Genomic DNA, 27769 nt, shown 5'->3' with positions numbered 1-27769 from the left:
GAGAGAGAGAGATCTACTCCCCTCCTAGAGTAATAGTATTAGGGTCTGCCCGACTACTTTGCTAAGCATGTGACCATCCTATGTGTGTGAGGTGCCAGGAGAGGGAGGCAGCCAGAGCAGCCCGCAACACACGTACACACACCTCTATACACCGCTCCTCTCCATACCACCACCAAGAAAGATGGACATTAAGGACCAAGGCGCCCAAATGGAGCCTCTCCTGCCCACGGTAAGAAGTGTTTTCACTGCATAGCGCCTCAACACTGCAGCCTCACCAGGCATCACCATCACTGCATCAAACACGGGGGGACAGCAGCTAGGCTAAGCAATGTAGGGGCTCCAGCACCGCCATATGCGCATTTGCAGTCAGGAGACGAGACGCTGCGTGTGTATGCGTATGTGTTTCTGCGTGCTCCAGGCACCAGGATGAAGCTCGCTCCTCATCGTCGCAGCACTGCGTGACTAAACGCTGCGGTTCTAGCCTCACTGTTAGCGAATGCACCGTTACTGCGAATCCTCAGTGGCGCTACAGCTCGCAACAGCTCGTGCGGCAGCAACAGTCGCTTTACCTGCTGGATGTTAACGATGGGGAAAGCGTGTACACGGTGTCCCGCAGGACAAGTTGATTTGCACGTCTGCAGCACACACGAGAAAAAAGCCTGCTGATCTTTTACTGTCAGACAGATCAGTGCTCTGGAATGCTTAAATGCTTGTTGCTTATTCCTGAAAGTAGGCTATGCAGTGTTTTGTCGTTGAAATCCCAAGATTGCACAGATGAAAGCGCAGCCAGGGCTGTACATATGATTCAGCAGCATTAGATTGCCAAATACCATAACAAACAGAGCAAGTACTATTGTAAAATAGCTGCACCTATAATCTCATAATGCATGGGGAATAAAGGTAAACTGGGTTCCCACTGGCCCTTATGTGCCAGTGTATTCAAAGCTACATCACATGACCAGTACTTTCAGTGTAATTTCCGTAAATGCTGTTTTTACTGTGGAAAAGAACAATGCATACTGTCTCACTGGGCTAAGTGCTTGGGACAACCACTCAACCATGTTCCAGCATTGAAATGGAAAGTGAGTGGGGATTGATAAAGTTTCATCCTCCAAGGGTTGGCTGGAGGAGATCTTCTGTGACTGCATTGGAAAAAATAGCCCTTAGGCCGGCTTCTCATGACTGAGTGTCTCATGACTGAGACATCAGAATGTATAACATTAAAGGAGATTCCATAGGGCTTATTGTCTCCTTTTTAAAAGGTTTTATCTACTAGAAGTTCCAATTAAATAGAAGAACATATTTCACCAGGCAAAGAACCATTCAAGCATTCACATGTTGCATTCAGTTGTCATGGATTGAAATAGAAAAACGAAGAAAGAAAAATAAGAAAAATAAGAAAAAATGAAAATGGCCTAAAGCAACAGCTTGGGCATAATGAATGGTCAGTACAGTAACACTGGCAAGTATTACAGCTTGTAAATGTTTTTTCGTAGCCACCTTCCTAGCTACGTAGTCTTTCAGTTTTTGTTTGGAGGATTTAACCCATTCACCCTTGTAAGTTCTTTGAGATTCTCGGGCTGTCTAGAACTTGTAAGTTCTACCCCAAATTATTGCTAATGTTTAGGTCAGGGGACTGTAAAGGCCATGGCAAACCCCCTTGAGGTAGTCCCTGCACCACTGGCTGCAACACAAACCCAAAGTGTGATCGATCCACCCCTGTGTTAAACAGTTGGAGAGGTCTTCTTTTCATGAAATTCTGCACTCTTTTTCTTTAAGCATACCTTTGCTCATTACAGCCAAGAAGGTGTATTTAACTTGTCCACAAGACTTGTTTCCAAAATGAATCAGACTTGTGAAGATGGTCCAAAGATCTCAGACGCTGAATTTTGTGGTGAGGACACTGGAAAGGCCTTCTTCTTATGGCCCTTTCATGAAGATCATATTTGTGCAGGTATTGCTGCACAGTAGAAAAGTGCACCACCACAGCTAAATCTTCCTGTATGTCTTTTGCAGTGAAACAGGGGGTTTGATGGGCCTTTCTAGCAATCCTACAACCAATTATCTCCGAAAGTTTTCTGAATCTACCAGACCTCAACTTGACCTCCACCATTCCTGTTCATTTTACAGTGTAGTTCTTTAATAATTACCTGAGGAATTACGAACTGAGGAAACATCTACCTGAAATGTTTTGCCATCTTCTAATAGCCTTTCTCTTGATTTGTGGGCATCAGTTATTGCAATTGTCACTGCTAGCCATCTGCTTAGAGATGCATATGGCTGCTGATTGTTGGGACAATGTTTGAGGAGGTGAATTTACAAATCTATGAAATTTGCTCCTCCTGACCTTTAACTTTATCATTTTTGGTGATCAGTTAATTTTCTACTCACTCATCATTCACAGTACTGGAAATTTGACCAGCGGTGCCCATACTTTTGTATGCTGCTGTATCATGAACATTTCTTAAAGTATCATGATATTGTATTTATGTCATATCACTTTGTAAGTCGCTCTGGATAAGAGCGTCTGCTAAATGCCTTAAATGTAAATGTAAATGTAAATATCGCCCACCCCTGTTTTTCATAGAAAGCAACAGGTTTGTCCCAAATAATGGTCCCAGATCAGCACCCTAGAGAATCTTGCTAAGTAGCAGGCCTTGACTGTAATTTTCCACAACTGAGTGCTCATTAGTCTGTCAGGAACAGGTGATCAACATTGACAAGATGGATGGCAGAACAGGAAATGCATTATTTCAGGACACTCCAGGAGAGTGAGTTTAGATCATTTACCAGCGCATCAATTAGCGCTAGTGTCTAGTCTCGGTTCAAGCTATATTGATTTCCCTAAGGACATTCAGATCTGCTGCATTTTACACTGAAGCCCTGAGTTTGTGAAATACTTCACTTTCCTCAGATGTAGGAAAAACATTGCTTACCAGAACACTATCAAAGCGTTATATTCCGTTTTGTGAAGCACAAGATGGACCTGAGCAATAATCATCAGTTTACAGAGCAGTGTGGGTAGAGGGTGAGAGCTCCTGCTGTGTGTTAAGCCACATCACACACATTGCTCCCACTCTGTCAACCTGAGTGCTGAGTGCTAAAGAGCGTTTGGGCAGGGGGCAGTCGGAGAGCAGCACTTTACCAAAACGGCAGATGAAAGTATGAGCATCTTTTTTTATGGCATTTAAGCACAAACCCCTGCGCTAATCACTTCAGAGCAGATTTGCATTCATTATCCATGTGCAGTTGACAGAAAAGCAGCTTTTGTGCGACCCTAAAAACACAGTCCTCTGCTGGACCTTGTCTGCCCTTGCTGGCATGAGGGGTAATATTGCTCTGATCTGATGCTTATGCAGACTCACCCTGACGTAACGATGCTTTAGTTGGATCGCTTTGCGGAGTGATGCTCTATGTAATCACAATTTATTCACAAAAGCTATGTGCTCTGGTTTGATGAACTGAGAGGTCAGTGGTGTGCTCTAGACCGCTGCACTACTGTACTTTCACTCAGTGCCTTTACCATATGGACAAAAGTATTTGAACACATCTCTTAGTCGTTGTATTCAGGTCATGATTCAGTTGCATTTACTCCCATCACCACAAAATCAAGCACATAGCTATAACACAGCCCTTACAAACATTAGACATTCTATTCTTTCTAAACAGCTCACTGACTTCCAGCATGGTATTGTAAAAGGATGCCACTATTGCAACAAGTCCGTTTTTTCTCCTAGATATTCCACAATCAAATGTGATGGGTATTATTGAAAAGTGCAAGCGTTAGGAACCACAGCAACCACAGCCAAATGACAGACCACAGAGTTACAGAGCTAGGTCGCTGAGCGCAGAGGCGATGCTGACTCAATAACTGCAGCTTTCCAAGGCTCCTCTGGCATTAGAGTTACTACAAAAACTGTGCACTGGGTGCTTCATGGCATGGGTTTCCATGACTGAGCAGCTGCATGCAAGTCATACATCACCAAGCATTGGGTGGAGTGGTAGAAGCAGATTCTGGAGCAGTAGAAACGTGTGCTGTGGATTATAAATCACACTTCTCTATCTGGCAGTCTGATGGATGGGTCTGGGTTTATATATTATATATATATTTTGGGCTCAGTTTTGGCTTAGCAGTTAGAGCACCAGGTTATTGATGATAGGGTTGTGGCAAGGCTGGGCTGCCACTGTTGGGGCCCTTGAGCAATGCCCTTAACCTGCTCTGCTCCTCGGGTGCCGCAATGCCCACTGATCTGGGCATGTATGCTCACTCTCTACTGTGTGTGTTTGATCACTAATGTGGATGTGTGTGTTTACTGCATGGACGGGTTAAAGGCGAAGGCCAAATTCCCTCTGTGCCCAACACAAATGGTGAATATGGGTGTCTTAGTATGTAATATGCGCGTCCTGCAATGTGAGTTTTGCGCATGCCCACATTGGGATGGCGATGCTAAAATGATATATTTGTGCAGCCCTAGTCTACAGTCATGCAGTCGTAGGACTACAAACATGCTCCTATATGGTAAGCAGAGCTGATAAAATGGGCCATGTTCATTCCAAACCGGGGGTGGCCATAATATTCTGATATGACTGTGTACTTGTCTCTTTGTTTACTTTCAGCCTTGGTGCTCCACTGAACAATAGACATTTTATCTGATATGCTTTTATATGCAGTCATTCCTGCATTGGCATTTAATTCCATATACTTTGAATAATACTGTGTGTTACACCGTAATAAACTATAAGCCATTATGAATTTATTCCTCATACATAAATAAACAAAGCAAGTGATTTTAATCAGGGACGTGATAAAAATGTTTTGGTCTTCGAGTAGCAAGTTTTTGTGGTTATTGAACGCTCTCTCAGTGAAAGCTTAGCAGTGTATCTGTACTAATGGGGAAAATGACAACAGCCTTTCTGCCCAAACAAACAAAGTAAGCTTCTTATTAATATTATGAGGTCAACGTAGTTTGGAACAAGTAAATGATTTGTTTCACTCAGTGGTGTTTTGTCCGCTTTACTACTGAAAACATTACAGCCAGCTTTGTGGGTGTATGCATTAATCGCATAGGATACTGGCTTCAGTCTGTTTTGCAAAATATGTCTGGACACTCTCTAACTACCAAACAGTCTGTCAGCTGGAAAACTGTTGAACAGGCCAACATTGGGCAGAGCTTTGACCTGCTTGTCAAAGAGCGGTCCATGTGCATTACAGAGTAACCTAAAATAAAGCATCATTACAGATCATTTGCCTGGACATCCCAACAACTCAGCTTTTTTGTTAATATTTAAAAGCCATACTAATTAATTGGACATTACATCCTGTTTTAGGTTACAGGTATGATGTTTTACAGTATCTACCTGCCATATAGTCTTGATTTGAGAGGGTCCTCAGATATATTTGTTTTCTTTCCAAATACTTGTAAGGACCCTGTAACTGCTTTGTCATTGCACGGAACATAGCCTAAGTATGTTTAATAGTTACATTGTACTTACAACTGCATTTTTGATGGTTTGGATTCCCTTGTTCCAGCAGCCATATGAAACGAAAAGTGAAGCAGTTTAAAAATGTTTGGAATAATTTGCCATTTTACTCTTCGTAGGTAATGACACCTTCCCGAGGACGAAGTGTGGTAAGTTGGATGGTTTCTTTAATTTTTTCTAATGTAGAATGGGTGGCGCGAGGTAGTGTGTTTGTCACACAGCAGCAAAGTCCTAGGGTTATAGGTGAACTCCCTCTGGGTTAAATACTCCTGGTCACTGTCTGTAAGGAGTGTTCTCCCTGTGTCTGCATGGGTTTCCTTCGGGTATTCTGGCTTCCTTCCGCCTCCCAAAAACACACATGGTAGGTAAACTGGCCATGCTAAATTGCCCGTAGATGATAGCGTTAGTGAGTGTGTGTGTGGTACTGTGCGAAGGACTGGCGCCCTGTCCTGGGGGTACTCCTGCCTTGCGCCCTATGATTCCAGCCCACCAGGTTTTCATGTAGCACCCCAGTGTTTGCTGAAATGCTACAGTAACAACACATCCAAACCCCAAAAGATCCTTACTTACCTGTTTTATGTCGTACTTAGCTTGTTCTTCTGGCAGTACATCATAACAGGATTTTACTTTATATATTATATATATATATATATATATATATATATATATATATATATATATATATATATAGGGTGTTTCAAGTATTTACATTTTGCATAACACAGATATGGTCTACTGTTCCATATTTAAGTATTTGTGTGCTATTTTATTTCATTCCCTTTATTTGAAATGACTTTGTTTTGCCCCTGTAACCTAACCTGAACAGCATCATGTTCACTCATCTAAAATTGTGTCATTTTGATCTTTTATATGAAATACAAGTAGTATTTGTCCTTTCATGTGGGTTTTTAGTATCTACAGAGAATGAATGAGTATATTGTCCTTGCAAAATGTCTTTAAGAGGCAATTAATCCAATCACCATAGCTGGGCTGTTGAATTGTGAATGTGTTACATGTGTCATATTTTTATTATTATGGCTGCAGCCCAGGACAAAGAGAGTTAAGTAATTATATTGCATAATGAATTATGATCATCCACTTCAGCACAGTATATGGACCTGTGCCACTCCTGGATCTGTTTGAGCTGAGACTGAGTTCAGGCTGGAGCCTGTCCAATCTGAACAGACTGATGGCACTGTTAAGCACTATACTCAGGTGTTGAGAGAGGAGGCAGAGAGACAGCTGCTGCTCTACTGTCATTAAAGCCTAAAGATGGACTGAATTAAAATCCTTATATTTGTTTGGAACACATTAAGATTTAATATTCATATTCAGTTTGGTGATCTTTCTGTTGCTAAAACACCATCTAAACCAGGCAATTAACTGCTAAGTTCAATTAGTTGTGTTTGAGCCGGACCACCTGCACAGGTCCCTCCAGGACCAACCCTTTGTAGAGTTTATCTGGGCATTGCTGAACCTCTTTGTAGATCAGGGGTGGGAAACTGAGGACTGCAGTCCAGCATAGTTGTGTGATTTCCCTGCTGTAAGGCTCATACTAAGCCTGGCAATTAACTGATGAGGTCAATCAGGTGGGTTTGAGCTGAAAATCCACAAAACTATGCAGGTATCTCACCCCAGAAGGCCAAAATTCCTCACCTCTGGTTAAGATATGGTAGGTTTCTGTAGTGTGAAATCAAATGTAAGTTGTCTTACATTGTAGTTCCTATGTATGTTTTATTAGATTCATTTTCTTTTGCTGCTTACGTAGCTCTCTCTCTCCCTCTTAAGATGTTTAGAGGCTGTCTGGATTCAACTTTTGTCTCCCTTTTTAGACAGTGTCTTTGTTAAGCTTAGTGTGATAGTGAATTTCCTACCACATCTGACCCTTTCACATAGCCACTCTCATCTGCTATTGTTATACAGTTGGTGTGTGCTCTCAAAAGAAGGGCAATGGTAATTCATTTTTAATTCAGCCTTTGCAACATGACACAGTGTGACTCCAGAAGCTGTTCCTCACTCCTTACGGAATGATATTTTGCAGTGAATGCACCCACACAACTACAGAGATAGACACCCCAGAATATACTGATAAATATTTCAACGTTAGAGGCTGATGGCTTGAATGCTGAAAAGGACAGAGCTATCACACAGACTGCTGTGGAACAATAAGGGGAGTAAAGTGGTTGGCAGCCGTTGGAACAGGGAAGTGGGAAAAACATTTGATTCTGCATGCAGTAGCCGCTTATGCCATGTGGCCAGAAGTATGTGGACAGCCCTCTTATTTGTTTTAGCTCAGAGGTTCAGTGGTATCATCTACACTCATTGACAAAAGCTCAGTAAGGTCAATTGCATAGCCATGCAACCTCCATAGACAAACACTGACAGTAGAGTGGGTCATCATCTTTGCCACAAGTCAGTTAGTGAAATTTCTGCCCTGCTAGGTCTGCCCTGGCCAACTGTAAGTGCCATTAATGTGAACTGAAATGGAAGTTTGATGATTCTGGGTTTCTTGGATGCATGGAGAACGTTGCCTCCTGGCCTGCATAGAAGCCAACATTAAAGTTTGGTGGAGGAAGGACAGTAGTCTCTGGCTGTTTTCAGGGCTTGAGTTCAGTCTCTTTGTTCTATTTTAGTGCCATTTTAGACAATCATATGCTTACAACTTTCTGATAACAGTTTAAGGAACACAATTTCCTGTTTTATTATGACTGTGTTTCTGTGTACAAAGTGAGCTTCATAAAGACATGGTTTGGTATGGAAAAAATCCAGTGACCTGCACCGACCCTTAACCCCACCAAACACCTTTAAGATGTATTGGAATGTGGATTACGAGCCAAGCCTTCTTGTCCAACATAAGTACCTTTTAGTCATAAATGCTCACAGACACTCCAATCTTGTTCAAAGCCGTCTTAGAAGAATTTAGGCTTTTTAAGCTGCATGGGGTGGGGAGTGGGGCAACTCCATATTAATGCCTATGTTTTTGGAATGGAATATCTTTGAAACTTACAATGGTGTGTTAATCAGGTGTTCCATAGAGTACTCTATGGTCACCATGCCCTTTTAGCCTCAGTCCAAACTCTGTGGTTTCATCCTACTGTTAATGTTCTCAGGCCTTTAGCCCGCTACCTGTGGTAAAGGGAATGAGCTTTTTAACAATGCATGGAAAACATCCATCCATCTATTCATCCATCTTCTTATCCGCTTTTTAGTGTTCTGAAGTCTTAAGCCTACCCGGAATCAGTACCCCCCTGGACAGAGCGCCATTGCAAGGTGCATTGTAACTAGGGCTGTGTATTGGCAAGACCCTGGCGATATCATTAATAATTCAGGGGTTACGATTCAATAGCGTTCAGGCCCCGAATGCAACTGTAGATATTTGAATTCAGCAGCAAAACAAACACACCCCTCCCTTCAGTGCTCCTTTACAAGCTCCACCCCCAGAATTTATGCACTGTTGCCAGGGTAACGACACCAAGGTTGCAGACCAAGGTGGCAAACACAAATACAGCATCTAAAACACAACGTCCAAATGCATCGCCCAAAACACACCGACTAGCGGCCTTGTCTAACATCATTATCTCGGTGGTAGCACATCTGCTACTGGACTTCACCAACATCACTACCTCAGTGATAACATGTCAGGTACCGGCCTCGCCCAGTATCGCTCCCTTGGTCAAAAGCACACTAATGTTACCTAGCATAACATTTCTAATTGTACATGAATCCAAATAATCCCACTGTGCTAACATCTTTTTAGATCTTTGTGGCCATAAACTTTTCGTAAATATTATACGACCAAATACCATGATACCACCTTTTGACCTTTTCAGGGGCCCCAAAATAGGGTCAGCGTTACCAACCTATTGAGCAGGAATAGAGCAACACCCTCATCCCTTTTCATGCCTGTCCTGCAGGAATGCCCCCTGTTAATTGCTGGAATAATGTTGAGTGGCTCGACCTGAGCCCTTTTTGTTGTTTTCCATTTACAGAGCCAGGGCTTAGTACCAGCAAACTGTGACGAAAAGTTTTCTAAATTTCACAAAAAGTGTATTGGGTTGAAATCGTAAACACAACACAAAATTAACCACTGTCTGCCATAAATCGTTACTATGTTTTATAGTATCGATACAATATTGCAAAATATTAAATTGTAATACTTTGATATATCTAAATTTTCATACCCCCTAATTGTAATATTAATTTCAAATACTCCCCTAATTGTAATATTAATTTCAAATACCCCTCTAATTGTAATATTCATTTCAAATACCCCCCTAATTGTAATATTCATTTCAAATATAGGGAGGAAACTAGCTACCTTTGCCTTTTTAAATGATTTCCTAATGTACAGTACACTCTAGTGATAAGAAATACCACAAAGCCTTGTAAGTTGTGGAAACTGAGGTGTGAAGAGTGAGCCACTGCTGTAAACCTCCCAGGTTGTGTTTTGTATTTCTGGGCTGTATCTGTATTGCAGATACTTCACCTGTGTCCTCGACCTGCACACTGCAGCTATTCTGAATTTAAGCTAAAGGTGCCGGGTGTGCAGCAGGGAGCTCAGAGTGCTGCACTCCTTGACTTTATTTTATAGCGGAAGAGTATTATTGTACCTGAGAAAGCAAAAGACTGAGGTAAAGCCAGGCCTCATCCTCCGAGTGGTAGCTAGCGTAACGATCGCAGAATGCCCTTGGGAAGGAGGAGTGCAGGTCAAAGCGCAGCAGAACGTAGATGGATTGCTGCACAGAGCACGAGACACTATAAGAGAGAAAGAGGGAGAGAGAGAGAGAGAGACAGAGAGACACAGAGAGAGCGTGAAGCTCAGCAGCTTAGTATCATAGAGTGTGCTGGACAGTGCTGTTGTCACAGCTGTAATCTGCTGCCGGATTCGCAGACAAGGGGACGCTCTGTGGTCACAGATATTGCTGCTTGTGTGGGTACACACAGTTTTTTTTCCTTGGATGGTGAAGGAGTCAAACTATCTGCTGTGCGTCCACTACAGTTGATGTGCTCAGCAGTACGTGGGGCTGCATCTGCCTGCCTAACTACATGACTGACTGACCGCTTGACTCACTGTAGCACTCCGTTGAGAATCGCAGCACAGGCCATGAGTACGGACCTCTACAACCGGCTCCACTCACAGGTATGCTGCTACTGCCGGTGCACTTAGGACATAGACGTAGCTGTTGTAGTTTTGTGTAGCATGCTGCTAATAACAAAAAAGTGTTTCACAGGTCTGCCTTTGCTTTTAATGTCATTTGCTGTCAGCTGTCTTGTAGTTAGAAGCTCTTTATGTTACGCAGCAGCAGTGTGCTGAGAGTTCCCTTGTGTGTGCTGCACTGCACTGGTCATATGGAGCACTGCACACACAGCAGATTGTACTAGTGGACGTGGAAGCACTCATTTGGAGGAGCGCTGTTTTTTACTGCATGCTGTGTGCTTTTGATGAACTGCGGTACAGCAGGCATCCCTTTAGAGTCGTGCCTGCAAATAGATCAAACTAGTTGTGAGGTCTGGGCAGAGGTCCATTAACTCCTAATTTACCGTACTCTTCTTCCAAGTAGACTAATCCTTAAGCAGGCGCTCATTGAGCAGTAGTGTGCACAATTAACTGTATCTAGACCAAGCATGAATTAAATTGTAGTACAAACTTTAGGCCATCCTTGCGCTCCTTTATTTATTTAAAAGTAGTTCTGATGGCACTGAGTTCATTGTTTTGGCCTTAAAATATCAAGACAGCATAGCAGACTAGACTAAAATAGACTAGAATAGACTAGAATAGACTAGAGTAGACCAGAATAGAATAGAAGTACTTAATTGATCCCAAAGGATGTTACAGAAAATACCAGTCTGTAATCCCACACAGCCTTCATTAGAAATACCCATACCTCATTAATGAAAGGTTATTAGGGTGAACTAATTTAATAAGCATAATGGCCTATTGCCAAAATTCTATTTTTATTCTTACTAAAACAAATGGGTGACTACAAGAATCTTTTGATAAACCTTTTTAAATTGATTTTTAGATCATATTCATTGTGCTTTAGCTGCAGTGTCATCTGTTCTGCTTATTGCATGGTCCTTCAGTCTATCTTCATTTCTTTAAAAGATGTATAATTTGTAGCCCTTGTGCTTTGCAAGAAATTACATTCATTCATTTTGGAATAGAAATATTCAAACCTTGCGAGCAAACCAGCACCAGAGGTTTAGTGTGGTTTCCTTCACAACAACAATGGCTGCTTCCAGTGGCTGTCCCAGGTTTGTTTATTGAAAATAATTAATACTGTACTGATATAAGTTATAAGTACCTAAACATTGCCAAGTCGCTTAGTGTATATAAAGCTCATTTTGGTTTTTGGTTTCTGAATTCAGGTATTGGTCTATAGAGTACTGAGGTTAGGTATTGATGTGTAGAGCATTAAGACTAGTTATTGGTATGGCTGCACAAACTATTGCTTCAGCATCATCACTGTGGTGTGCACATGTACAATAGTCACATCATAGAGTGTGCAATGTCACAAGGCAAATTAAATCTTACATGTCTTGCATGCTTGTTTGCTGTTTGATTCAAAAGGAAGATTCACATTTTCCATTATATATCTACCAGTACAGATAGGAGCTACACAATATCACATTTTTTACTCTGATCTTGGAGACACAGAGTGCATTATATATATATATATATATATATATATATATATATATATATATATATATATATATATATATAATTACATTTCGTGACTTCTGCTAAAATCAGGTGAAAATTAATGTATTTAATATCTCCAAAATATTGCAAAACAAATATTTCAATGTTTGGGCTTGATGCCTGCATAATTTGAAGATTTGCCTGCTTAAACAATGCAGGTTCAGATCAGTTAATGCAGTTAATTGCCAGGTTTAGCTGGGGTATTAGAGCAGGGAAAACAGCAAACTGTGCTATGGCCTACAGTTTCTCATCCTGGTCTACAGAGAACTGAATGCAGGTTTTGTAGAGTACTGTGGTTAGTTGTTGGTATATAGAATACTGAAGTGAGTTATTGCTCTATAGAATATTGAGATTAGTTATTGATCTGTATAGTACTGAGGGGAGTTATTGTTCTGTAGCGTACTGAGGTAAATTATTGGTCTATAGTATGCTGAGGTGAGTTATTGTTCTGTAGAATACTGAGTTTAGGTATTGGGCTGTAGAGTACTGAGGTTAGTCACTGATCTGTAAAGTAACCTAATGAGGTTATGTATTCATCTGTGGAGGACAGAGGTTAGGTCCTGGTCTGTAACTGTTGTTTATTTATTGCTTGCTATGAGTATTGAGATTAGTTATTGGTCTGTTAAATACTAAGGTTCCTGGTCTGTGGAGTACTGATGATATTGATGTTTAGACTACAGATATTAGTTATCTGTCTATGGAGTACTGAGGATATTGGTACTAGGTATTGGTCTGTAGAGAAACATCCCGCTTTACCATGTAATGTCATGTAGATTATGACATGTGACATGTGATATTATTATTATTATTACTTTTATAATATGGGCACATTCTGCTCTGTTTAATTTCATAAAAAATCAATGTTTCATTAGTTTTTGCCCCTCTTTTCCACTAAACATGTATTCTTCTATTTAGCCCTGAATGTAGGACCTGATATTGCTCTAAATGCTGGTGTTTGCAGTACTTTTGTTGATTCTGAGCTATTGCCATTGCCAGCTCCATCATCATGTTGGCTTTAACCAATTAAATCAGTGCAGCTCACTGCCTGCCACTCTCTAATCTCTTGGTCGCTGTGCTGTTTTAAGACGATTTCATCTGTGAGAGCCTGATGTCATAAAATGTTGGGTTCTGTCACCTCTCCCCTTTTACCTCCATCATCAGTTCTCTGTAGAGGGCATGAGGACTGATAGTAGGTCTATACAGGGAGTGGCCCAGTTCACAGCACAGTGCTATTTTAGCCTTCTTGAGACAGGTATGTTTTCGGTGCCTGTAATTACTCTGTCTGTCATCTAGCTGTACTGTGTGGAGGGTCAGAGAGAAAACTAGGCTGCTTCCTAGTCCACCTGAAACACATAGAGGCCCGCTGTCTTATGTCCTGGGTTGTAGAGACATGAAAGTGTGCTGCAGTGGTTGAATCGCTGATGGCCAAGAAATATAGGACAATGTTGCATAATCTCATTGCTGGTCACTTGTGCGTTAAAGGCTTACGCTGCAGAATTATTATGAGGAAAAAGTGTAATTCGCCACAGCAGCATTTAGGAATGTGAAACATTAAACACCAAATAGACTCATGAGACGGCATGAGACTAATGTAGACTTTGATCCATGTCCAGTGTATTAGTGCTCAGATTATCACAGCGGTTCCCGCCATCAACCCATGATGCATTACAGTTACAGTTAAAGTGAAATATATGATAGAGTTTCAGTTCTCTTTGAGCAAATGAGAATGCTCTCATGGGCAATGTTAAAGAAAACTGCATCTGTAACCCAGGTTGTACAGTAACACTACAATATTTCAATTTCGTCTCATTTACTGTCAATTACTGTCAAACAACAATGGTTTACCTATTGAGTACAGAAGACTGAGATTATATCCTATATGCCCTCATGAAGTGAGTGCAGTGCCATGTGTGCCAGGCTACATCAGGACACACACGTATCACCTATGTGTAATGTGTGATGCTAGTGATGTCGCATGATTTACTCAGAGTGTTCTCAGAGAGTGTTTGTCCTGCCTGACAGCTTATACTTTTGCCAGGACTAACCCTTTCTCCCCAAAACTAAGAGGCTTTCATCTGCCAGTTTTTTTTATGGAAGCAGCATTAAAAATTGTGATTTTTCATGACACTTAATTGAGAATGAAAAAAGCAAATGTTCTTTCTGCTAAATGGAATAGAAGTGTCGGGATAAAAATGTGCTTTCATGATTTGAAAAAGAAACTTTGGACCAATTCAATCAATTTCACATTTTATGTCTATCTACGCTATTCAAATAAAAATGTTTTTTTGTACAATGCCATAATAGAACCTTTTTGTAAAAGAGATGTATGTGTGAAGAACCTTTTAAAGCGATATGGTGAAAATACAAAATTACAATATATTTCGCAATACTTTTTCGCAATACACAATATTTATCACGATACACAATACACAAACAAAATACATCAGTAGTGACCGATTCTTAAAAAAATACTATTTAGATTCTCTGCTGTACTGAATCTGCAGCACTAACAGTATTCTCGATATGCTTAGAAAAGCATATTGTTATTACTATTTCAAAATTTATCACAATACGATACAATATGGTCATACTTCCCAGCTCTACATTCAAATCTCTTTTACAAGAATGTTTTTTTTTAAAGAAATGGTTCTTCTATGGCATCACCACTAAGTATAGGTCATTTGTGGTCTTGTGGGCAATATGTGTACAAATATGCTCTATTCATAACTTTACAAGTATTTTGCTATATTAGCTGGCCAGTCCTAATTTTGGGTATTACTCACATTCTGTAAACAGTATCCAAGATTAGTACTATCCAGCTAACACTGACAGGGAAGACATATGCCGTAATCCATAGGTCAGGTTTTATATTTTGCCATATTTCTCCCCTCTCAGTGTTAGCTGGGCAGTCCTAATCTAGAGTACCACTCACATATTACAAAGAAAGTACCCTTACCAGTCACAAGGCTGTTGAGGTTTGCTTCGTCCACAGCTTTAACAATGCATTTCTCTCTGTTCCAGTCAGAAATTTAGCTAACTAATGAGCTAAAGCTAACCCAGCCACTCAAAAGCTCATCTGCCTGTCGACTAATCCATCCTCTATCCAATTCTGATTCGTCTGTATGTTCATTCTGTCGTATTTTATATAATTTATTATGTAATATGTCTAATATATTTCAGCAACTATTAGTTCTATCTGCATGTAGCAAAACTGGACAGATTGACCAGGCTAGTTAAATTGTGCTCTAAAGGTGCAGTAGAGCAGGAAGTATTTGATCTATGGTACAGAATCTGCTTTGTGTAATCATTAGGCTGAGGACATTCCTATTTTAAACCAGCAGTATTGCTATGTTCAAAAAGTATCACAGTATTGATCTCAGGATGCTGGTGCAGGCACAGCAAGGGTAGTGCTATTTATAGTGTGAAATACTGTCAACATTCTCCTCACCTACAGACTACAGTACAGAGAGAGGGAGGGAGAGAGAGAGCTGCATGCATTACCCAGGTTATACAGTAACAGATTACTCTTTGAATTTTGTCCCACCTGCTGTTAAACAGTAATTATACAGCAACGATTAACTACTACAGGAACATATTCCATATGCCCTCACGTAGTATACGTAGCACCATTTGTGCCAGGCTACATCAGGACACACACGTATCACCTATGCTTGATGTGTGTTACTACTGATGTTGCATGCTTGACTGGAATTCTCAGAGAGTGTTTGTCCTGACTGTCAGCTTATACTTTTGCTAGGACAAAACCTTTTCCCTCTAAAACTAAAAGAGGCTTTCATCTGCCAGTTTTTTTATGGAAACAGCATTAAAATTTGGGATTTACCATGACACTTAATTGAGGGGGGAAAAACAAATGCTTTTTCTGCAAATGGAATGATAGTGTCGGGATAAAAAATATACTTTATACGTGTACAAAGTGTCCTATTAATAACTTTCCACTGAACACTAATTGATGTATTTCATCATAATTATATCCTCTTAATACATGTTTGATCGTATTTGATCTATGGTACAGAAAGTGCTTTGTGTATGGATTGGAATGGTGCATTCTTATTTTAGCAGTATTGCTCTTTTCGAAAAGTATCTCAGTATTGATTTCAGGATGCTGGTGATAGGCGTAGCAAGGGTAGTGCTATTTATAGTACCTACAGGCTACACAAACACACACACAGGCACAGAATCATGCATATGCTGATACACACCGATGAAAACACTTTCAGATACTAACACTGCAAAATATGTACATATATGCACACATACACATATAGCTCTACACATTCACAGAGCAATTTCTAAGAAAGACCTGTACACCTACTCAATAATGCATGCATGCATATATCAGCCATACAGTGCAGTGAATACAATCATGCAGATACAGGCCATCAGCTTCAAGGCTCTCTCATAATACCATCCCCTTTTAATTCTCTCTTTCCTTGTTCTCATACACACAGAGATATATAACGTAGCCTACAGTACCAACGCTGCCACCCGAGGATAACTAATGTGTCTGTGAACCAGCTTGAAAGACTTTCTTATATAAGACGAAGGGCGTCTCTGAATTCACAACACGCCTAACCTTGAGGCGTGTTGAACAAAGAACAGTGGGCTGCAATGGGCACAGACTCACTGGACAGCTAAAAACTGGAAAAACTTAGCCTGGCCTGATAAATCTAAATCTTTGCTGAGGAACATAAGTGGTAGGGTCAGCATGAATCCATGGACCCAACCTTGCTTGCGTCAACAGTCCAGGCTGGTGAAGGTAGTGTAATGGTGTGGGAAATGTTTTTTTTGTTAATATCCATCAATCTTTGCTTGAATACCACAGCCTATCTAAAATGCAATGAACGTGGCAATAAGTTCTTAAGTGGTCCTCCCAGTCACTGGATCTGAATCCAACAGACGCCTTTGGGATGTGGTAGAATCAAACAATTGTTAGAATTGCATGATACAATCATGTCATGTTTTCAACATCCTGAGGAATCTGTGTCATGAGTGAGGCTGTTTAAAAAGCAGAAGGAAAAAGGCCCTACCTAGTATTACTATGCCTAATAAAGGTGGCATTGAGATAGACATGTGCATCCAGTTCAGCCTCCACAGTATAGTAGATTGTATTTCTACAGAAACACTAATACTGAGCTGTTATTGGTCAATATTCTCACAGCAGACAGTAACAAACTGTGATTGGTTAGAAGGCAAATTTGCATATTGCAGCTTTCTGCAAGAATTGCAAGTGCAGCCCTAAGCATGTGCAGCCCTAACACAAAGACACACACACACACACAAAAAAACACACACACACACACACACACAGTGTTCCCCTTTTACCCACAATACCATTAATTCAGTTGCATCTCCTTACATCTTGTCTGTGTTGGTTAAAGAAGCCAGTATTTGGGTTTGTGTCTTTTAGCCTGTGTGTGTATGTCCTCTGGTGCCCTCTCAGGAGGCTCTGCTAGCAGTTACAGAGTGGGCTAAAACTGTGTCACCATTTCCAGCACCTTCCTCTATCTGACCCTCACAGTAGGAAAACACTTACTGCTCTCTCATAATACCATCCCCTTTTAATTCCCTCTCTCTGTTTTCACACATACACACACACACACACACACACACACACACACATACAACATTACAGTGCACACGCGAGGATAACTAAACTAATGTCTCTGTGAACCAGCTTGAAAGGTCCTCTTCTCTAATGCCTGTGTGTCTTCGTTAAGATGGTTATGTATTTGTGTGAGTGTGTTAGGTCTGTGTGTATGGTACCCTGCGTCTGGAAGCTGGATTAAGCGGTGGGAGTGTGTGAAGGCGGGCAAAAGGTATGTTTGTTGTAGTTTTGGTAGTGGAAGTATATCAGCAAGGGAGGATGTCTAAAAGTATTATCTCTCAAATAGATTAAACATTCATTTTTTTTGAGAATGCAAAAGCCATACAGCTTTGAACATCTGTGTATAAGTGTGTGTGTGTGTGTGTGTGAGTGTATGTGCGGCAGCTGTCATGCATGGCCCAGACAGTTGGCAAACAGTTACATATAAGAGAAAGTACAGTTCAGGCTTCATTCAGCTGCCAAACATGCGCCAAGGATTGCATTTATTGAGTATTTAAAGTAGTTATTTGATGTATAAATATTAAGTGTGTGACTATGATTAGGGAAGAAATGTCTTAGATGCCGTTTAACAACCCTGTTATTTTACCTTAAAACAAAACATGCTGATGTGACAAACAAACAAACAAAAAAAAACAGTAAGCTTTGTTGTACTTGGCATATAGAAGCCAAAAGCTCACATAAGCCACATATTATAGCATAGTTTTATCACAGTGATTATTAACACTGTGAGTCTTAGTGTTGCTGTCCTCTTGTTGTGTCCTCTCAGTGCAATGTGCTGTTAGTAAGCTAAAGAGATTGTAGCCAGTTAGCTTTTAGCCCTGGCCTCACTTTCCTGCTGCAGTTCCCATCTTTTTCTTTATTTTGTGATTTTTTCCCGTTTTCACCTTTTTGGGTACTGCCAATTAACCGCCCTCCCAACACTAGGGTAAGGGTAAGAACACATGTCTCCTCTGATACATGCGAAGCCAGCCACTGCCTCTTTTCAAAGTGCTGCCCATGCAGCATCGCAGGCATCAGAGGCATCGCCAGGGATTCAAACTCGCAACCTCTGGGGCATAGTGACAGCACAATAGACCACTGAGCCACTCAGAGCCCATTCAGTTTGTTTTTGAGAGAGTGGACATTTGAGAAATTTTGATAAATCTGTGGATGAAAATTTCTGAGTTTAATTGAGGGAATATGGACTCTTAACACTGTGTTACAGCTTTGGTACCAGAAGGTCACCAGTTCAATCCCTTTGACTGGCAAGAAATAGGGAGTGGGGTGAATGAAGGAACAGCGTTGTCTCCCCCCTGAAAATGAATAGTTTGCGTATGGCACCTAAACCCCAAATGCTGTCCAGGTGCCAACATAGCTACCCACTCATCCAGGTGTGTGTTCTCACTGCCATGGATGAGTTAAATTTTGTACCTCTATATATAAACTAGTGTTGTCAAGCGAACAAAATAATGGTATTAACTACAAGCTCTGTGATTAGTTAATCTAAATTAATCATATTCATCACATTTTGCTAAGTATTTAAAGAATTTACAAGTCAAATGAATTCTGCAGAAGAGAAAATCAATAAATGAACAACTGGTATAGGCTATTGGTATTGGTCTCCCGCTACTACGTCTAACTTATTTCTTTTCTGTGTTGTAAATTTGATGAATTTTAGAAACAACTGTGCTCCTTGATGGTCGCTCATAAGTGTCCTCTACCATTGAAACTGGTGTACAGTCCATAGAAATCTGTTTTGCAGTTTGTTAGTCGATAGCTGGTAGTCTTACTCAGTCTATGTGTAAAGTCCTGGTCCAGTGTGGCTTGATGAGGTTGGCTGCTAGCTGTAGCATCATGTGCTGTGCTGGCTTGGGCCACTGGTTTCATGGAGAGATGCTTTGTGTTGAGGTGATGTTCCAGGCTTGCACAGTGCTTCTATTTAATTTGTGATTTGTCAAATATGACTTTAATGAATATCCAAAAATGCTTTTCAACATCTTTCAACCCCCCTCTGTTTCCTAATTTCCTTAGGTAAATCGTCCTTTATGATACACATTAGTGTAACCTTCTTGTACTGCTTTGCACCAAGAAGAATTGGAAGCATGAAAAATGAGCATCAGATTGAGTGAGTTGCAAGCTGTTTGAGAAGGAGGCGCGAGTGTGTGGATGCAAAGAGTCAGGAAGTGAGTCAGCCAAGCACCTGTATTATGTGGTTCTTGCTGGACACATACTGCTTCAGCAGGCAGTGAGAGCTACAGAGCTTTTGATAGCTAGTCACAAGCCCCTTGGAGCCATTGTCCAGGAGCCATTGGCAGGTCCAGTCTTCAATTCCTGTAATGCATTGTGTTCCTTGTAACTAAAGTCCATTACTGAATGTCCATTAACCAGCACCTTATTTTCCAAACTGACACCAGTGACAATGTCACCTAGAAAACTGACAAGTTTTTGTTTGATGGGCATTATGGATACATATGTAAATGAAAGTAATGTCATACCACTTCCTATATATGTTTGATGCTTCCTGTTTGATGCAATCTGTTATATGTTAAATAATTTGTGTGTATTATTTTTTACTTGGAGCACTGGGATTCAATAAATGACCACCTCTTGCCTTTTACTAAAATCTTCCCCACATGTCTTCTCTGCTGGATCATCACATCTTCTAAAATCTACTTCACCAGAAGATGTTTAATAAAATGATTATGAAAACAGTGCCTGATGATTGATATGTTGTTTATAATCGTTTTTATCTTTGTCTGTGTACTTTTTATTTTAATTTTTCCTTTTCTATGCAAATATGGTATTGACTTCACATTCAGCCTGGATTTCTCCTGATTGTTTTAATGGGCTGTAATTGTATGAAATTACATTGTGCTTTTTTTTCAACTGCAATAACTGACACGGTTCATTTTCTCTCTTTCTCTTCAGCTCCTAGCAGCCCAGATTAAGAGTGTCAGGCATAATTGTGCTTTGTTCTAAGCTGCTTCTGTTTCTTACTGAGACTCTCATAATCACTCACTAATGGAACAGCTTCATGACCTCAAACCTGACCAATCACTTAAACATCTTGCTCTGTGCCAGACGAGGTGAGTCAGACCTTCTGGGCCGACTGTCTAGGCTACCTCAGGATCTTCAGGCTGAAGTAAGTTCAGAATAGTGTATGAGTGAATCACTGGGCTCTCGGTGAGAAACACTATGCAGCGAAATGATTTAAGAATAGGAGCCAATTTGCTTCCAGAGGGAGAGAGAGAGAGAGAGAGAAACTGGCACTGTTGACCACATTAGTAGCCATGGTAACTGTTTCCTGAAGTTGGAGAGTGTGTTCATTTCTCCAGCCCAGTGAAGGAGAACACAAAAGGTCAAAGAGGATCAGAATGTGTAATTATCTTTAGTAGTAAGTATACAGAAGGATGTTAGCTTTGTGAGGGGGGAGATGATTACTACTACAGTGTCACTAGCTGAGGAGTACTGTACAGTTAAAACACAGTCAGGGATTGTCAGAGATGGCTGAGACTTTAGATTTTCCCTGTGCAGTGCAGGTCATTATGAATGCAAAATCTCTTCTATATGGCCTAACATCTTTACATATATGTAGAAGACATTTCTAGAACCTGTTCTTCGCAATTATGCCTCATTGTAGAGAACTAGAAAACAAGCTAGTACCATTTCCATTCTAGTAACATCATGTTCTTTGTGCTTTCTGTCAGTTTTATTTGTTGAGGAGACAGGCTGCAAATACAAGTTATGGTAGTCCATGATGGCAAGGGAAAAACAAACAGAAAAAAAACAGAAGAAACCTATGATATAGGTAAACAAACCTGCACTGGTACAAACAAAGCCAAGCAAAGACAAGACAAACACGTGGGGTATAAATACCCTGAACACAGACAAGAAACATCTGCGTTGTAATCGCTCCCTAATAGTGCTCTATGCAGCTTGTCAGCCATTGTGTATTTCTAAACAGAACATCTCATTCACTGTATAGTTCACTATCAAACACCCATAATGCATCTCAAAATGTAGTATACAGATAATATACGCTAGAATTTACAATGTATACCACAATTCAACGCGGTGGTGTATTGCTATTTGCGTTGCGTTCTTCCAATTTGGTACCGCCAGTTAACCAACACGTTTATAACTCCCCCTAGCACCAGCAATGCTCCCAACACTGATTCTAGCTGTTTGTAATTTATTGTATTAATTATTCACAGGCAGAAGCCATCTGGCCATTTGTGTCATTGTAAGAGTTGGAGTAAACATTTCTTACATAAAACATTTAGTTTTGAAGAAATTTTTTTAGGGTCAAACTTTTTCAATAGGATACAGCTAAGTTACTTACTTTTTTGTAATTCAGACAAATCTAGACTTTTTAGGGGGAAGAAGAGCTTGTCTATTTTTCTCATATGTCACACCAATGCCCGGGCTTCACACTCCTTGAATGTGTGCTTTCAACTAGAATTTTCCACCCTGTAAACTATGTCATTCCCATAGGTCTAAATACAGTTGTGACACTCGATGCTTCAAAGGGTTCCTTAAGTGTTTCCATGGTCGTAATGTCATTCATCTCATTCATTCATGGTAGATGTTGCTGTTGGTCAGTCGGTTTTGCTTAGCATTTTTATACATGCCACAGTGCCTGTACAAAGTTGAATTGCTTAGTTGCACTAACAGCAAATGGGCTACAGTCAGCCACTGTATGCATGTAAAACCCACCCATATGAACCTGATAAAATAGCCAGAGCGTACAGGTAGTAGTAGTGTAGTAATAAAGGTAGTAGTGTCTAATAAACTGGCAACTCTGTGTTTGTGTATGTATTATATACAGCGGCCACCCATTCTAAAGTCTGATTTTGAAATATGTGTGATATTGAGTGGTGAGTGTGACCCAGGCAACTTATAGCCAGTGTGAATGTGGGAGATGGAAGAAAGCCATGGGGCTGACCAAGGGAGAGAGCATCACGGATGGAGAATCTGTTTCACTATGTCACTCAGCATCACTACTCACTCTCTCTTGCTTTCTTTCTCTCTTTCTCTCTCTCTCTCTCTCTCTCTCTCTCTCTCTCTCTTTCTGATGCTCTGTCTCATTTCTCTCTCTTCACTGCCCCCCCCCCTCTCTCTCTCTCAGAGAGGTGATGAAGAGGCAGTGGTGGACAGAGGAGGCACTCGCTCCATGCTCAAGGCCAACTTAGAACAGGAAGAACTAGAAGGTAATGACAGAGAACACACACACACACACCCACGTACAGGCAAGGACACATACAGTACACACACAGAAAGACTTATGCAGTGTACACACAATGCGCATGCCCCTTCACACACATACACACTCACAGACACGTCAGTCCAGAGAAGTGATGGTAAGTGTGTGAGGAGAGATAGCGGGAAAGGGAGAAGCTGTGTGGGTGGAAAACAAGATCACATCCCACCAGCACAGCCTGACAGCAGATGTGTGCATGTGTGTATTTGTGTGTGTGTGTGTGTGTGTGTGTGTGTGTGTGTGTGTGTATGTATGTGTAGATAGATAGAGGTGGAGAGAGGGGGGAAGAAAGAGAGAGAGAGTAAAAGAGAAAAAAGAGAAAGAAAGAAGAATGAAAGAGAGATAGAAGGAACATATAGCAGAGAGAGAGAGAAAGAGAGAGAGAAGGAACACACGAGAAAGAGAGAGATAAAATATGAACACAGAGAGAGAGAAAGATAAAAGGAACAAATAAGAGAAAGAAGAAATGAACACATGGGAGAGAGAGAGAGAGAAAAAAAGAATTGAAGATTTAAAAAGAAGGAACACGTGGGAGAAAGAGAAAGAAAGTAAAAGAGAAAAATGGATAAAAGAAAGAGAAGAAGAGTGAAGGAAAGAGATAGTACAAACCCTATAAAGAGAGATAGTACAAACACTATAAAGAAAGAGAGTAAAAGAGGAAAATAGATAGAATATAAAATAAAAGAGAATATAAAAGAGTGAAGAAAAGAGTTTTAGAAAGAGAAGGAAGGGAATAATGGAAGAGAGATAGAAGTAACGTATAGGAGAGCGAGAGAAAGAGAAAGAAAAAGAGAGAAAGAATTGAAGAGTGAGAAAGAAAGAACATGTGGGAGAAAGAGAAAGAAGGAACACATGGAAAAAAGAAAGAGAGAATAAAAGGAAAAATATACAATATAAAATATAATAGAAAGAACATAAAAGAGTGAAGGAAAGAAATGAGAATGATAGAGAATAGAAACGAGGGTAGAGAGAGAGAAGGCGTAAGAAAGAGAGGACGAGTACAGGAGGAAGAGAGATTGATGTGTGTGTTTGTGTGTACGTGTGTGAATGACACTCATGAGACTTGAGTGATGAAGGATGGTATCTTGTACCTAAAGAGTATCTCTAGAGGTAAAAGATAAGAGCATTTGTTTAAATGGGTCTATCTGACGTCAGCGGCATGCAGGACTAAAGAAGCTGTTCCTGTATCCTGCTGAGTGAAGAAAGCCAGTACAGCCAGCACCAGTCGTCATATTTAGACAGGCATTGCATTAAACCTGTAACATAATTATAGGATCTCATTGTAAGGTGGAGCGACAGCTGGGCGTCAAATTGTTAACATCTCTGAGTCTAGCCTTAGTCACCTACATGCGTCTGAAATAATGACGGGTTTTTATGTCTCTATTTTCCTCTCTTCAGTTATTTTCAGAGCCCTGATGGTTGTATTTTTACACACAGCAGAAAAGAAACCATGTTTTTTTTAATTCTGTCATAACTGCTTTATGTGGTGCAGACAGTTAATGGGTATGTTAGTGAGGGTGCTCTGGGGCAGTGCTGTCAGTGTGCTCTCAGTGTGCTTGTGGATTGTAGCTGCTGGTTGTCAGCTGTGTGTCGTGACTGTATTGCGTCTGAGACAGGAGGCAGCTCTGTGCTCCCCTGTGTCATATCCCAGCACTAACATAGCCCTTCAGGGACAAGTTAGACCCCCCCTCTTTCTATTTATCATTCTCTCTTTATCTCCCCTCCCTTTCCTATCTCTCTGTGGATATCATACTGGTTATAACTGGAGTGATACTGGTTCCTTAACAAAAAAACTCTTCATTTGATTTTGATTACGTACGTCAACACTGTTAGAAACAGTAGAGCTCCATACTGCCATTTAAACCTTCCCTATTGTGGCAAATGACCTGAAACTAATCAGATCCCATTACATTCTATTATGCTTTGAGATTACTTGTTTCTGTGTTTCCAGATGTTCTAATGGGACTCTTGACAGCTGTAATGGAAACAATCAAATGTCATCTGCCAAATGTGCTTCAGAGCAATGGCAACAAATGTACACTTTGTCACAGTACCTAATATGACAGTATCTAACATGATTGTACACTTACTGGCCAGCTTGTTGGACACATAAAGATGGGCAAATTGTGGCCATGAAGGGATTCAGATGGTCAGCAGCAATACTCAGTAGCCTGTGGCACTTAAGCATTGACTGATGGGGGGCAAAGTGTGCCAAGAAAACATTTCTCACAACATTACTTTACCTAGGCAAGTTGAGTCCATAGGGTCAGTTCTCACCCTACCCTCTGCATGCTTTAGGAGAAATCCAGATTCATCACACCAGGCCTTGTTTTCCCAGTCTTCAGTTAACCAGTTTTGCTGAGCCTGTGTCCACTGTAGCCTCAGCTTTTTGTTCCTCACTAAAAAGAAGTGTTATTTTACTGTATGTGTCTTTAGATTGAATAAGAGCATTGTTTGGGCATAATTATATATCCTTGTTATCACACAAAAACCTCTACAACTCTACATTAGAAGGAACCCCCTCCTATTTGTCAGTGAAGGTCAGTGTGAAAAATAAGTACTTTTGAAGCATTTCTGTTGGTCCATTCATTATGGAATTTTGACACAATGTAAAGACCAACTGCCTGATTCACATTAGATCAAAAGTTCAAAAATGGAAACACAAGGTTTTTGTCCGACAACAACAGTATACTGTATGTACACTATATGTGCAAAAGTATTGGGACGCCTATACATTACACCTACATGAGCTTTTATGACTTTACATTCTAAATCCATAGGCACCAATATGAAGTAGGCACCCCTTTGCAGCTATAACAGCTTCCAATGTTCTGGGAAGGCTTTCTACAAGATTTTGGATTGTGTCTGTGGAAAGTTTTGCCTATTCATTCAGAAGACCATTGTGAAATTAGAAGCTACTTCTAGTTCATCCCAAAGGTCCCAAACTCACTCAGCCATGCCTTCATGGACCCAGCTTTGTGCACTGGGGCACAGTCATGCTGGAATAAAAAAGCTCTGGACTGGTAGTTGGCAACTGGTCTGACGCAGGTAGAGGGTACCTCAGCGGGCAATCTTCCAGCAGGTCGTGCTGGGTGAACATTTACTCGGAGAAGGTAAATGGACAGAGTTACTTCTGAATGAATTTATAGAGAGCAGAGAATGTTGAGCAGTATCAGAGTGTGTCTGACGAATTCCCTGTGTCCGCGAACCCCTGGACCTACAACCTTTATCTAAGGGGAAACATTACTTACCAAAAGCTAAGCTAAACAGATGAGTTTTCAGCCTAGATTTAAAAATTGAGACTGAGACTGTGTCCTGAACATTATCTGGTTATACCAGAGTTGGGGGGCTTTATAAGAAAAGGCTCTTCCCCCTGCTGAGGTTGTCTGAATTTTGAGAACTACTAAGAAGCCAGCACCCTGAGATCTAAGTATTCTTGATGGTTCATAATATGTAATAATATCTCGCAGGTACTCAGGAACGAGGCCATGTAGGGCTTTGAATGTTAATTGAATTTTGTATTCAATACGGAATTTAACTGGGAGCCAATGAAGTGCTGATAGAACTGGACTGATATGGTTAAATTTTCTAGTTTAAGGACCCTGGCTGCAGCATTTTGAACTAGTTAAAGTTTATTGAGGTTCCTGCTGGAACAACCTGACAAAATTGCATTAGCATGTACTTGCTTTTCTGCATCCTGTAGAGATAAGGAGTTTCTTAGTTTGGCAATGTTCCTAAGATGCATAAAGGCTGTCCCACTAATATTAGCTATATGTTGCTCAAATTATAGATCTGAATTGAATATGATGCCAAGATTTTTAGATGCTAAACCAGGAACAATGGAGGCATCATTAAGTCTAACATTAAGTCTGATAGTTTATTTATAGTGTCTTTTGGACCTAAAAAGAGAACCTTGGTTTTGTTACTGTTAAGAAGAAGGAAGTTATGTGACATCCTGAGTTTTATATTCTCCATAACTTTTTTTATATTCTCTATAACTGAGCCCAGTGGTATACATGTATATATACAGTATGTAATAATGTAATAATAGTGGTCCTAGAATAGAGCCTTGCGGAATCTTACTTTTGTGTAATTTGAAGATAAATCTTTTATCTTTATGAACTGATGGCATTCAGATATGATTTGAACCACGATATGTTCCTGTGATTCCAACCATTTTCTCTAATCTTTCTAGTAGAATAGAGTGATCTATTGTATCAAAGGCTGCACTGAGAACGAGTAGGGCTAATACAGATACGTAGCCTTGATCAGAGGTAAGAAGAAGATCGTTTGTAAACTTCACTAGGGCTGTCTCTGTGCTGTGATGGGATCTGAATCCATATTGGAATTTCTCATACAGTGTCTATAGTATAGGGAAGTAGTTTGCCACCTCCAGTTTGCCAGTTTGAGAGTGGCCTTCTCACTAGATCTGTGGGCAGCTAATCTGGACCTAGAGAGATGAGTGCTGCAAAGTGTAGGTCAGACTGCTTTGGCATGTTCTTCTTTCTATTTCTAGCATTGGATATTTATAACAGTCCAACAAAAATATACCAGGCTGTTCGTGTCTGCCTACTGAATGCTTTCCCTCTCGGTTTGAATAAAAGAAGAGACGTGTGCTTGGGTTTCTACATAATTAGTGCCCACAGTCTGGCACTGGCCAGCTGCATCACCAGAATTCCAAGAGGGTATATGTCTGCAAAGTGGTCAGTCCTTTGCT

The 27769-nt window shown here is 40.6% G+C and overlaps 1 protein-coding gene across 2 annotated transcripts in view; it reads left to right on the top strand.

Moving 5' to 3' along the window:
• slc4a10b (solute carrier family 4 member 10b) overlaps nt 1-27769 on the top strand; it is a 57824-nt gene continuing 30055 nt past the window's right edge. The window contains exons 1-3 of one of the 2 annotated variants that reach the window (XM_072685728.1): nt 1-229; nt 5601-5630; nt 22921-23002. In XM_072685728.1, the coding sequence (XP_072541829.1) occupies nt 182-229; nt 5601-5630; nt 22921-23002 (160 nt within the window). In that variant the 5' untranslated portion in view covers nt 1-181. The remainder of the gene's footprint in view (nt 230-5600; nt 5631-22920; nt 23003-27769) is intronic. The other variant, XM_072685729.1, reaches the window with a different exon arrangement.

This window comes from Salminus brasiliensis, chromosome 8, assembly GCF_030463535.1.
Source record: "Salminus brasiliensis chromosome 8, fSalBra1.hap2, whole genome shotgun sequence".
NCBI lineage: Eukaryota > Metazoa > Chordata > Actinopteri > Characiformes > Bryconidae > Salminus > Salminus brasiliensis.
Note: the sequence above shows the minus strand (reverse complement) of the source record. Positions and strands in the feature narration are given on the sequence as shown.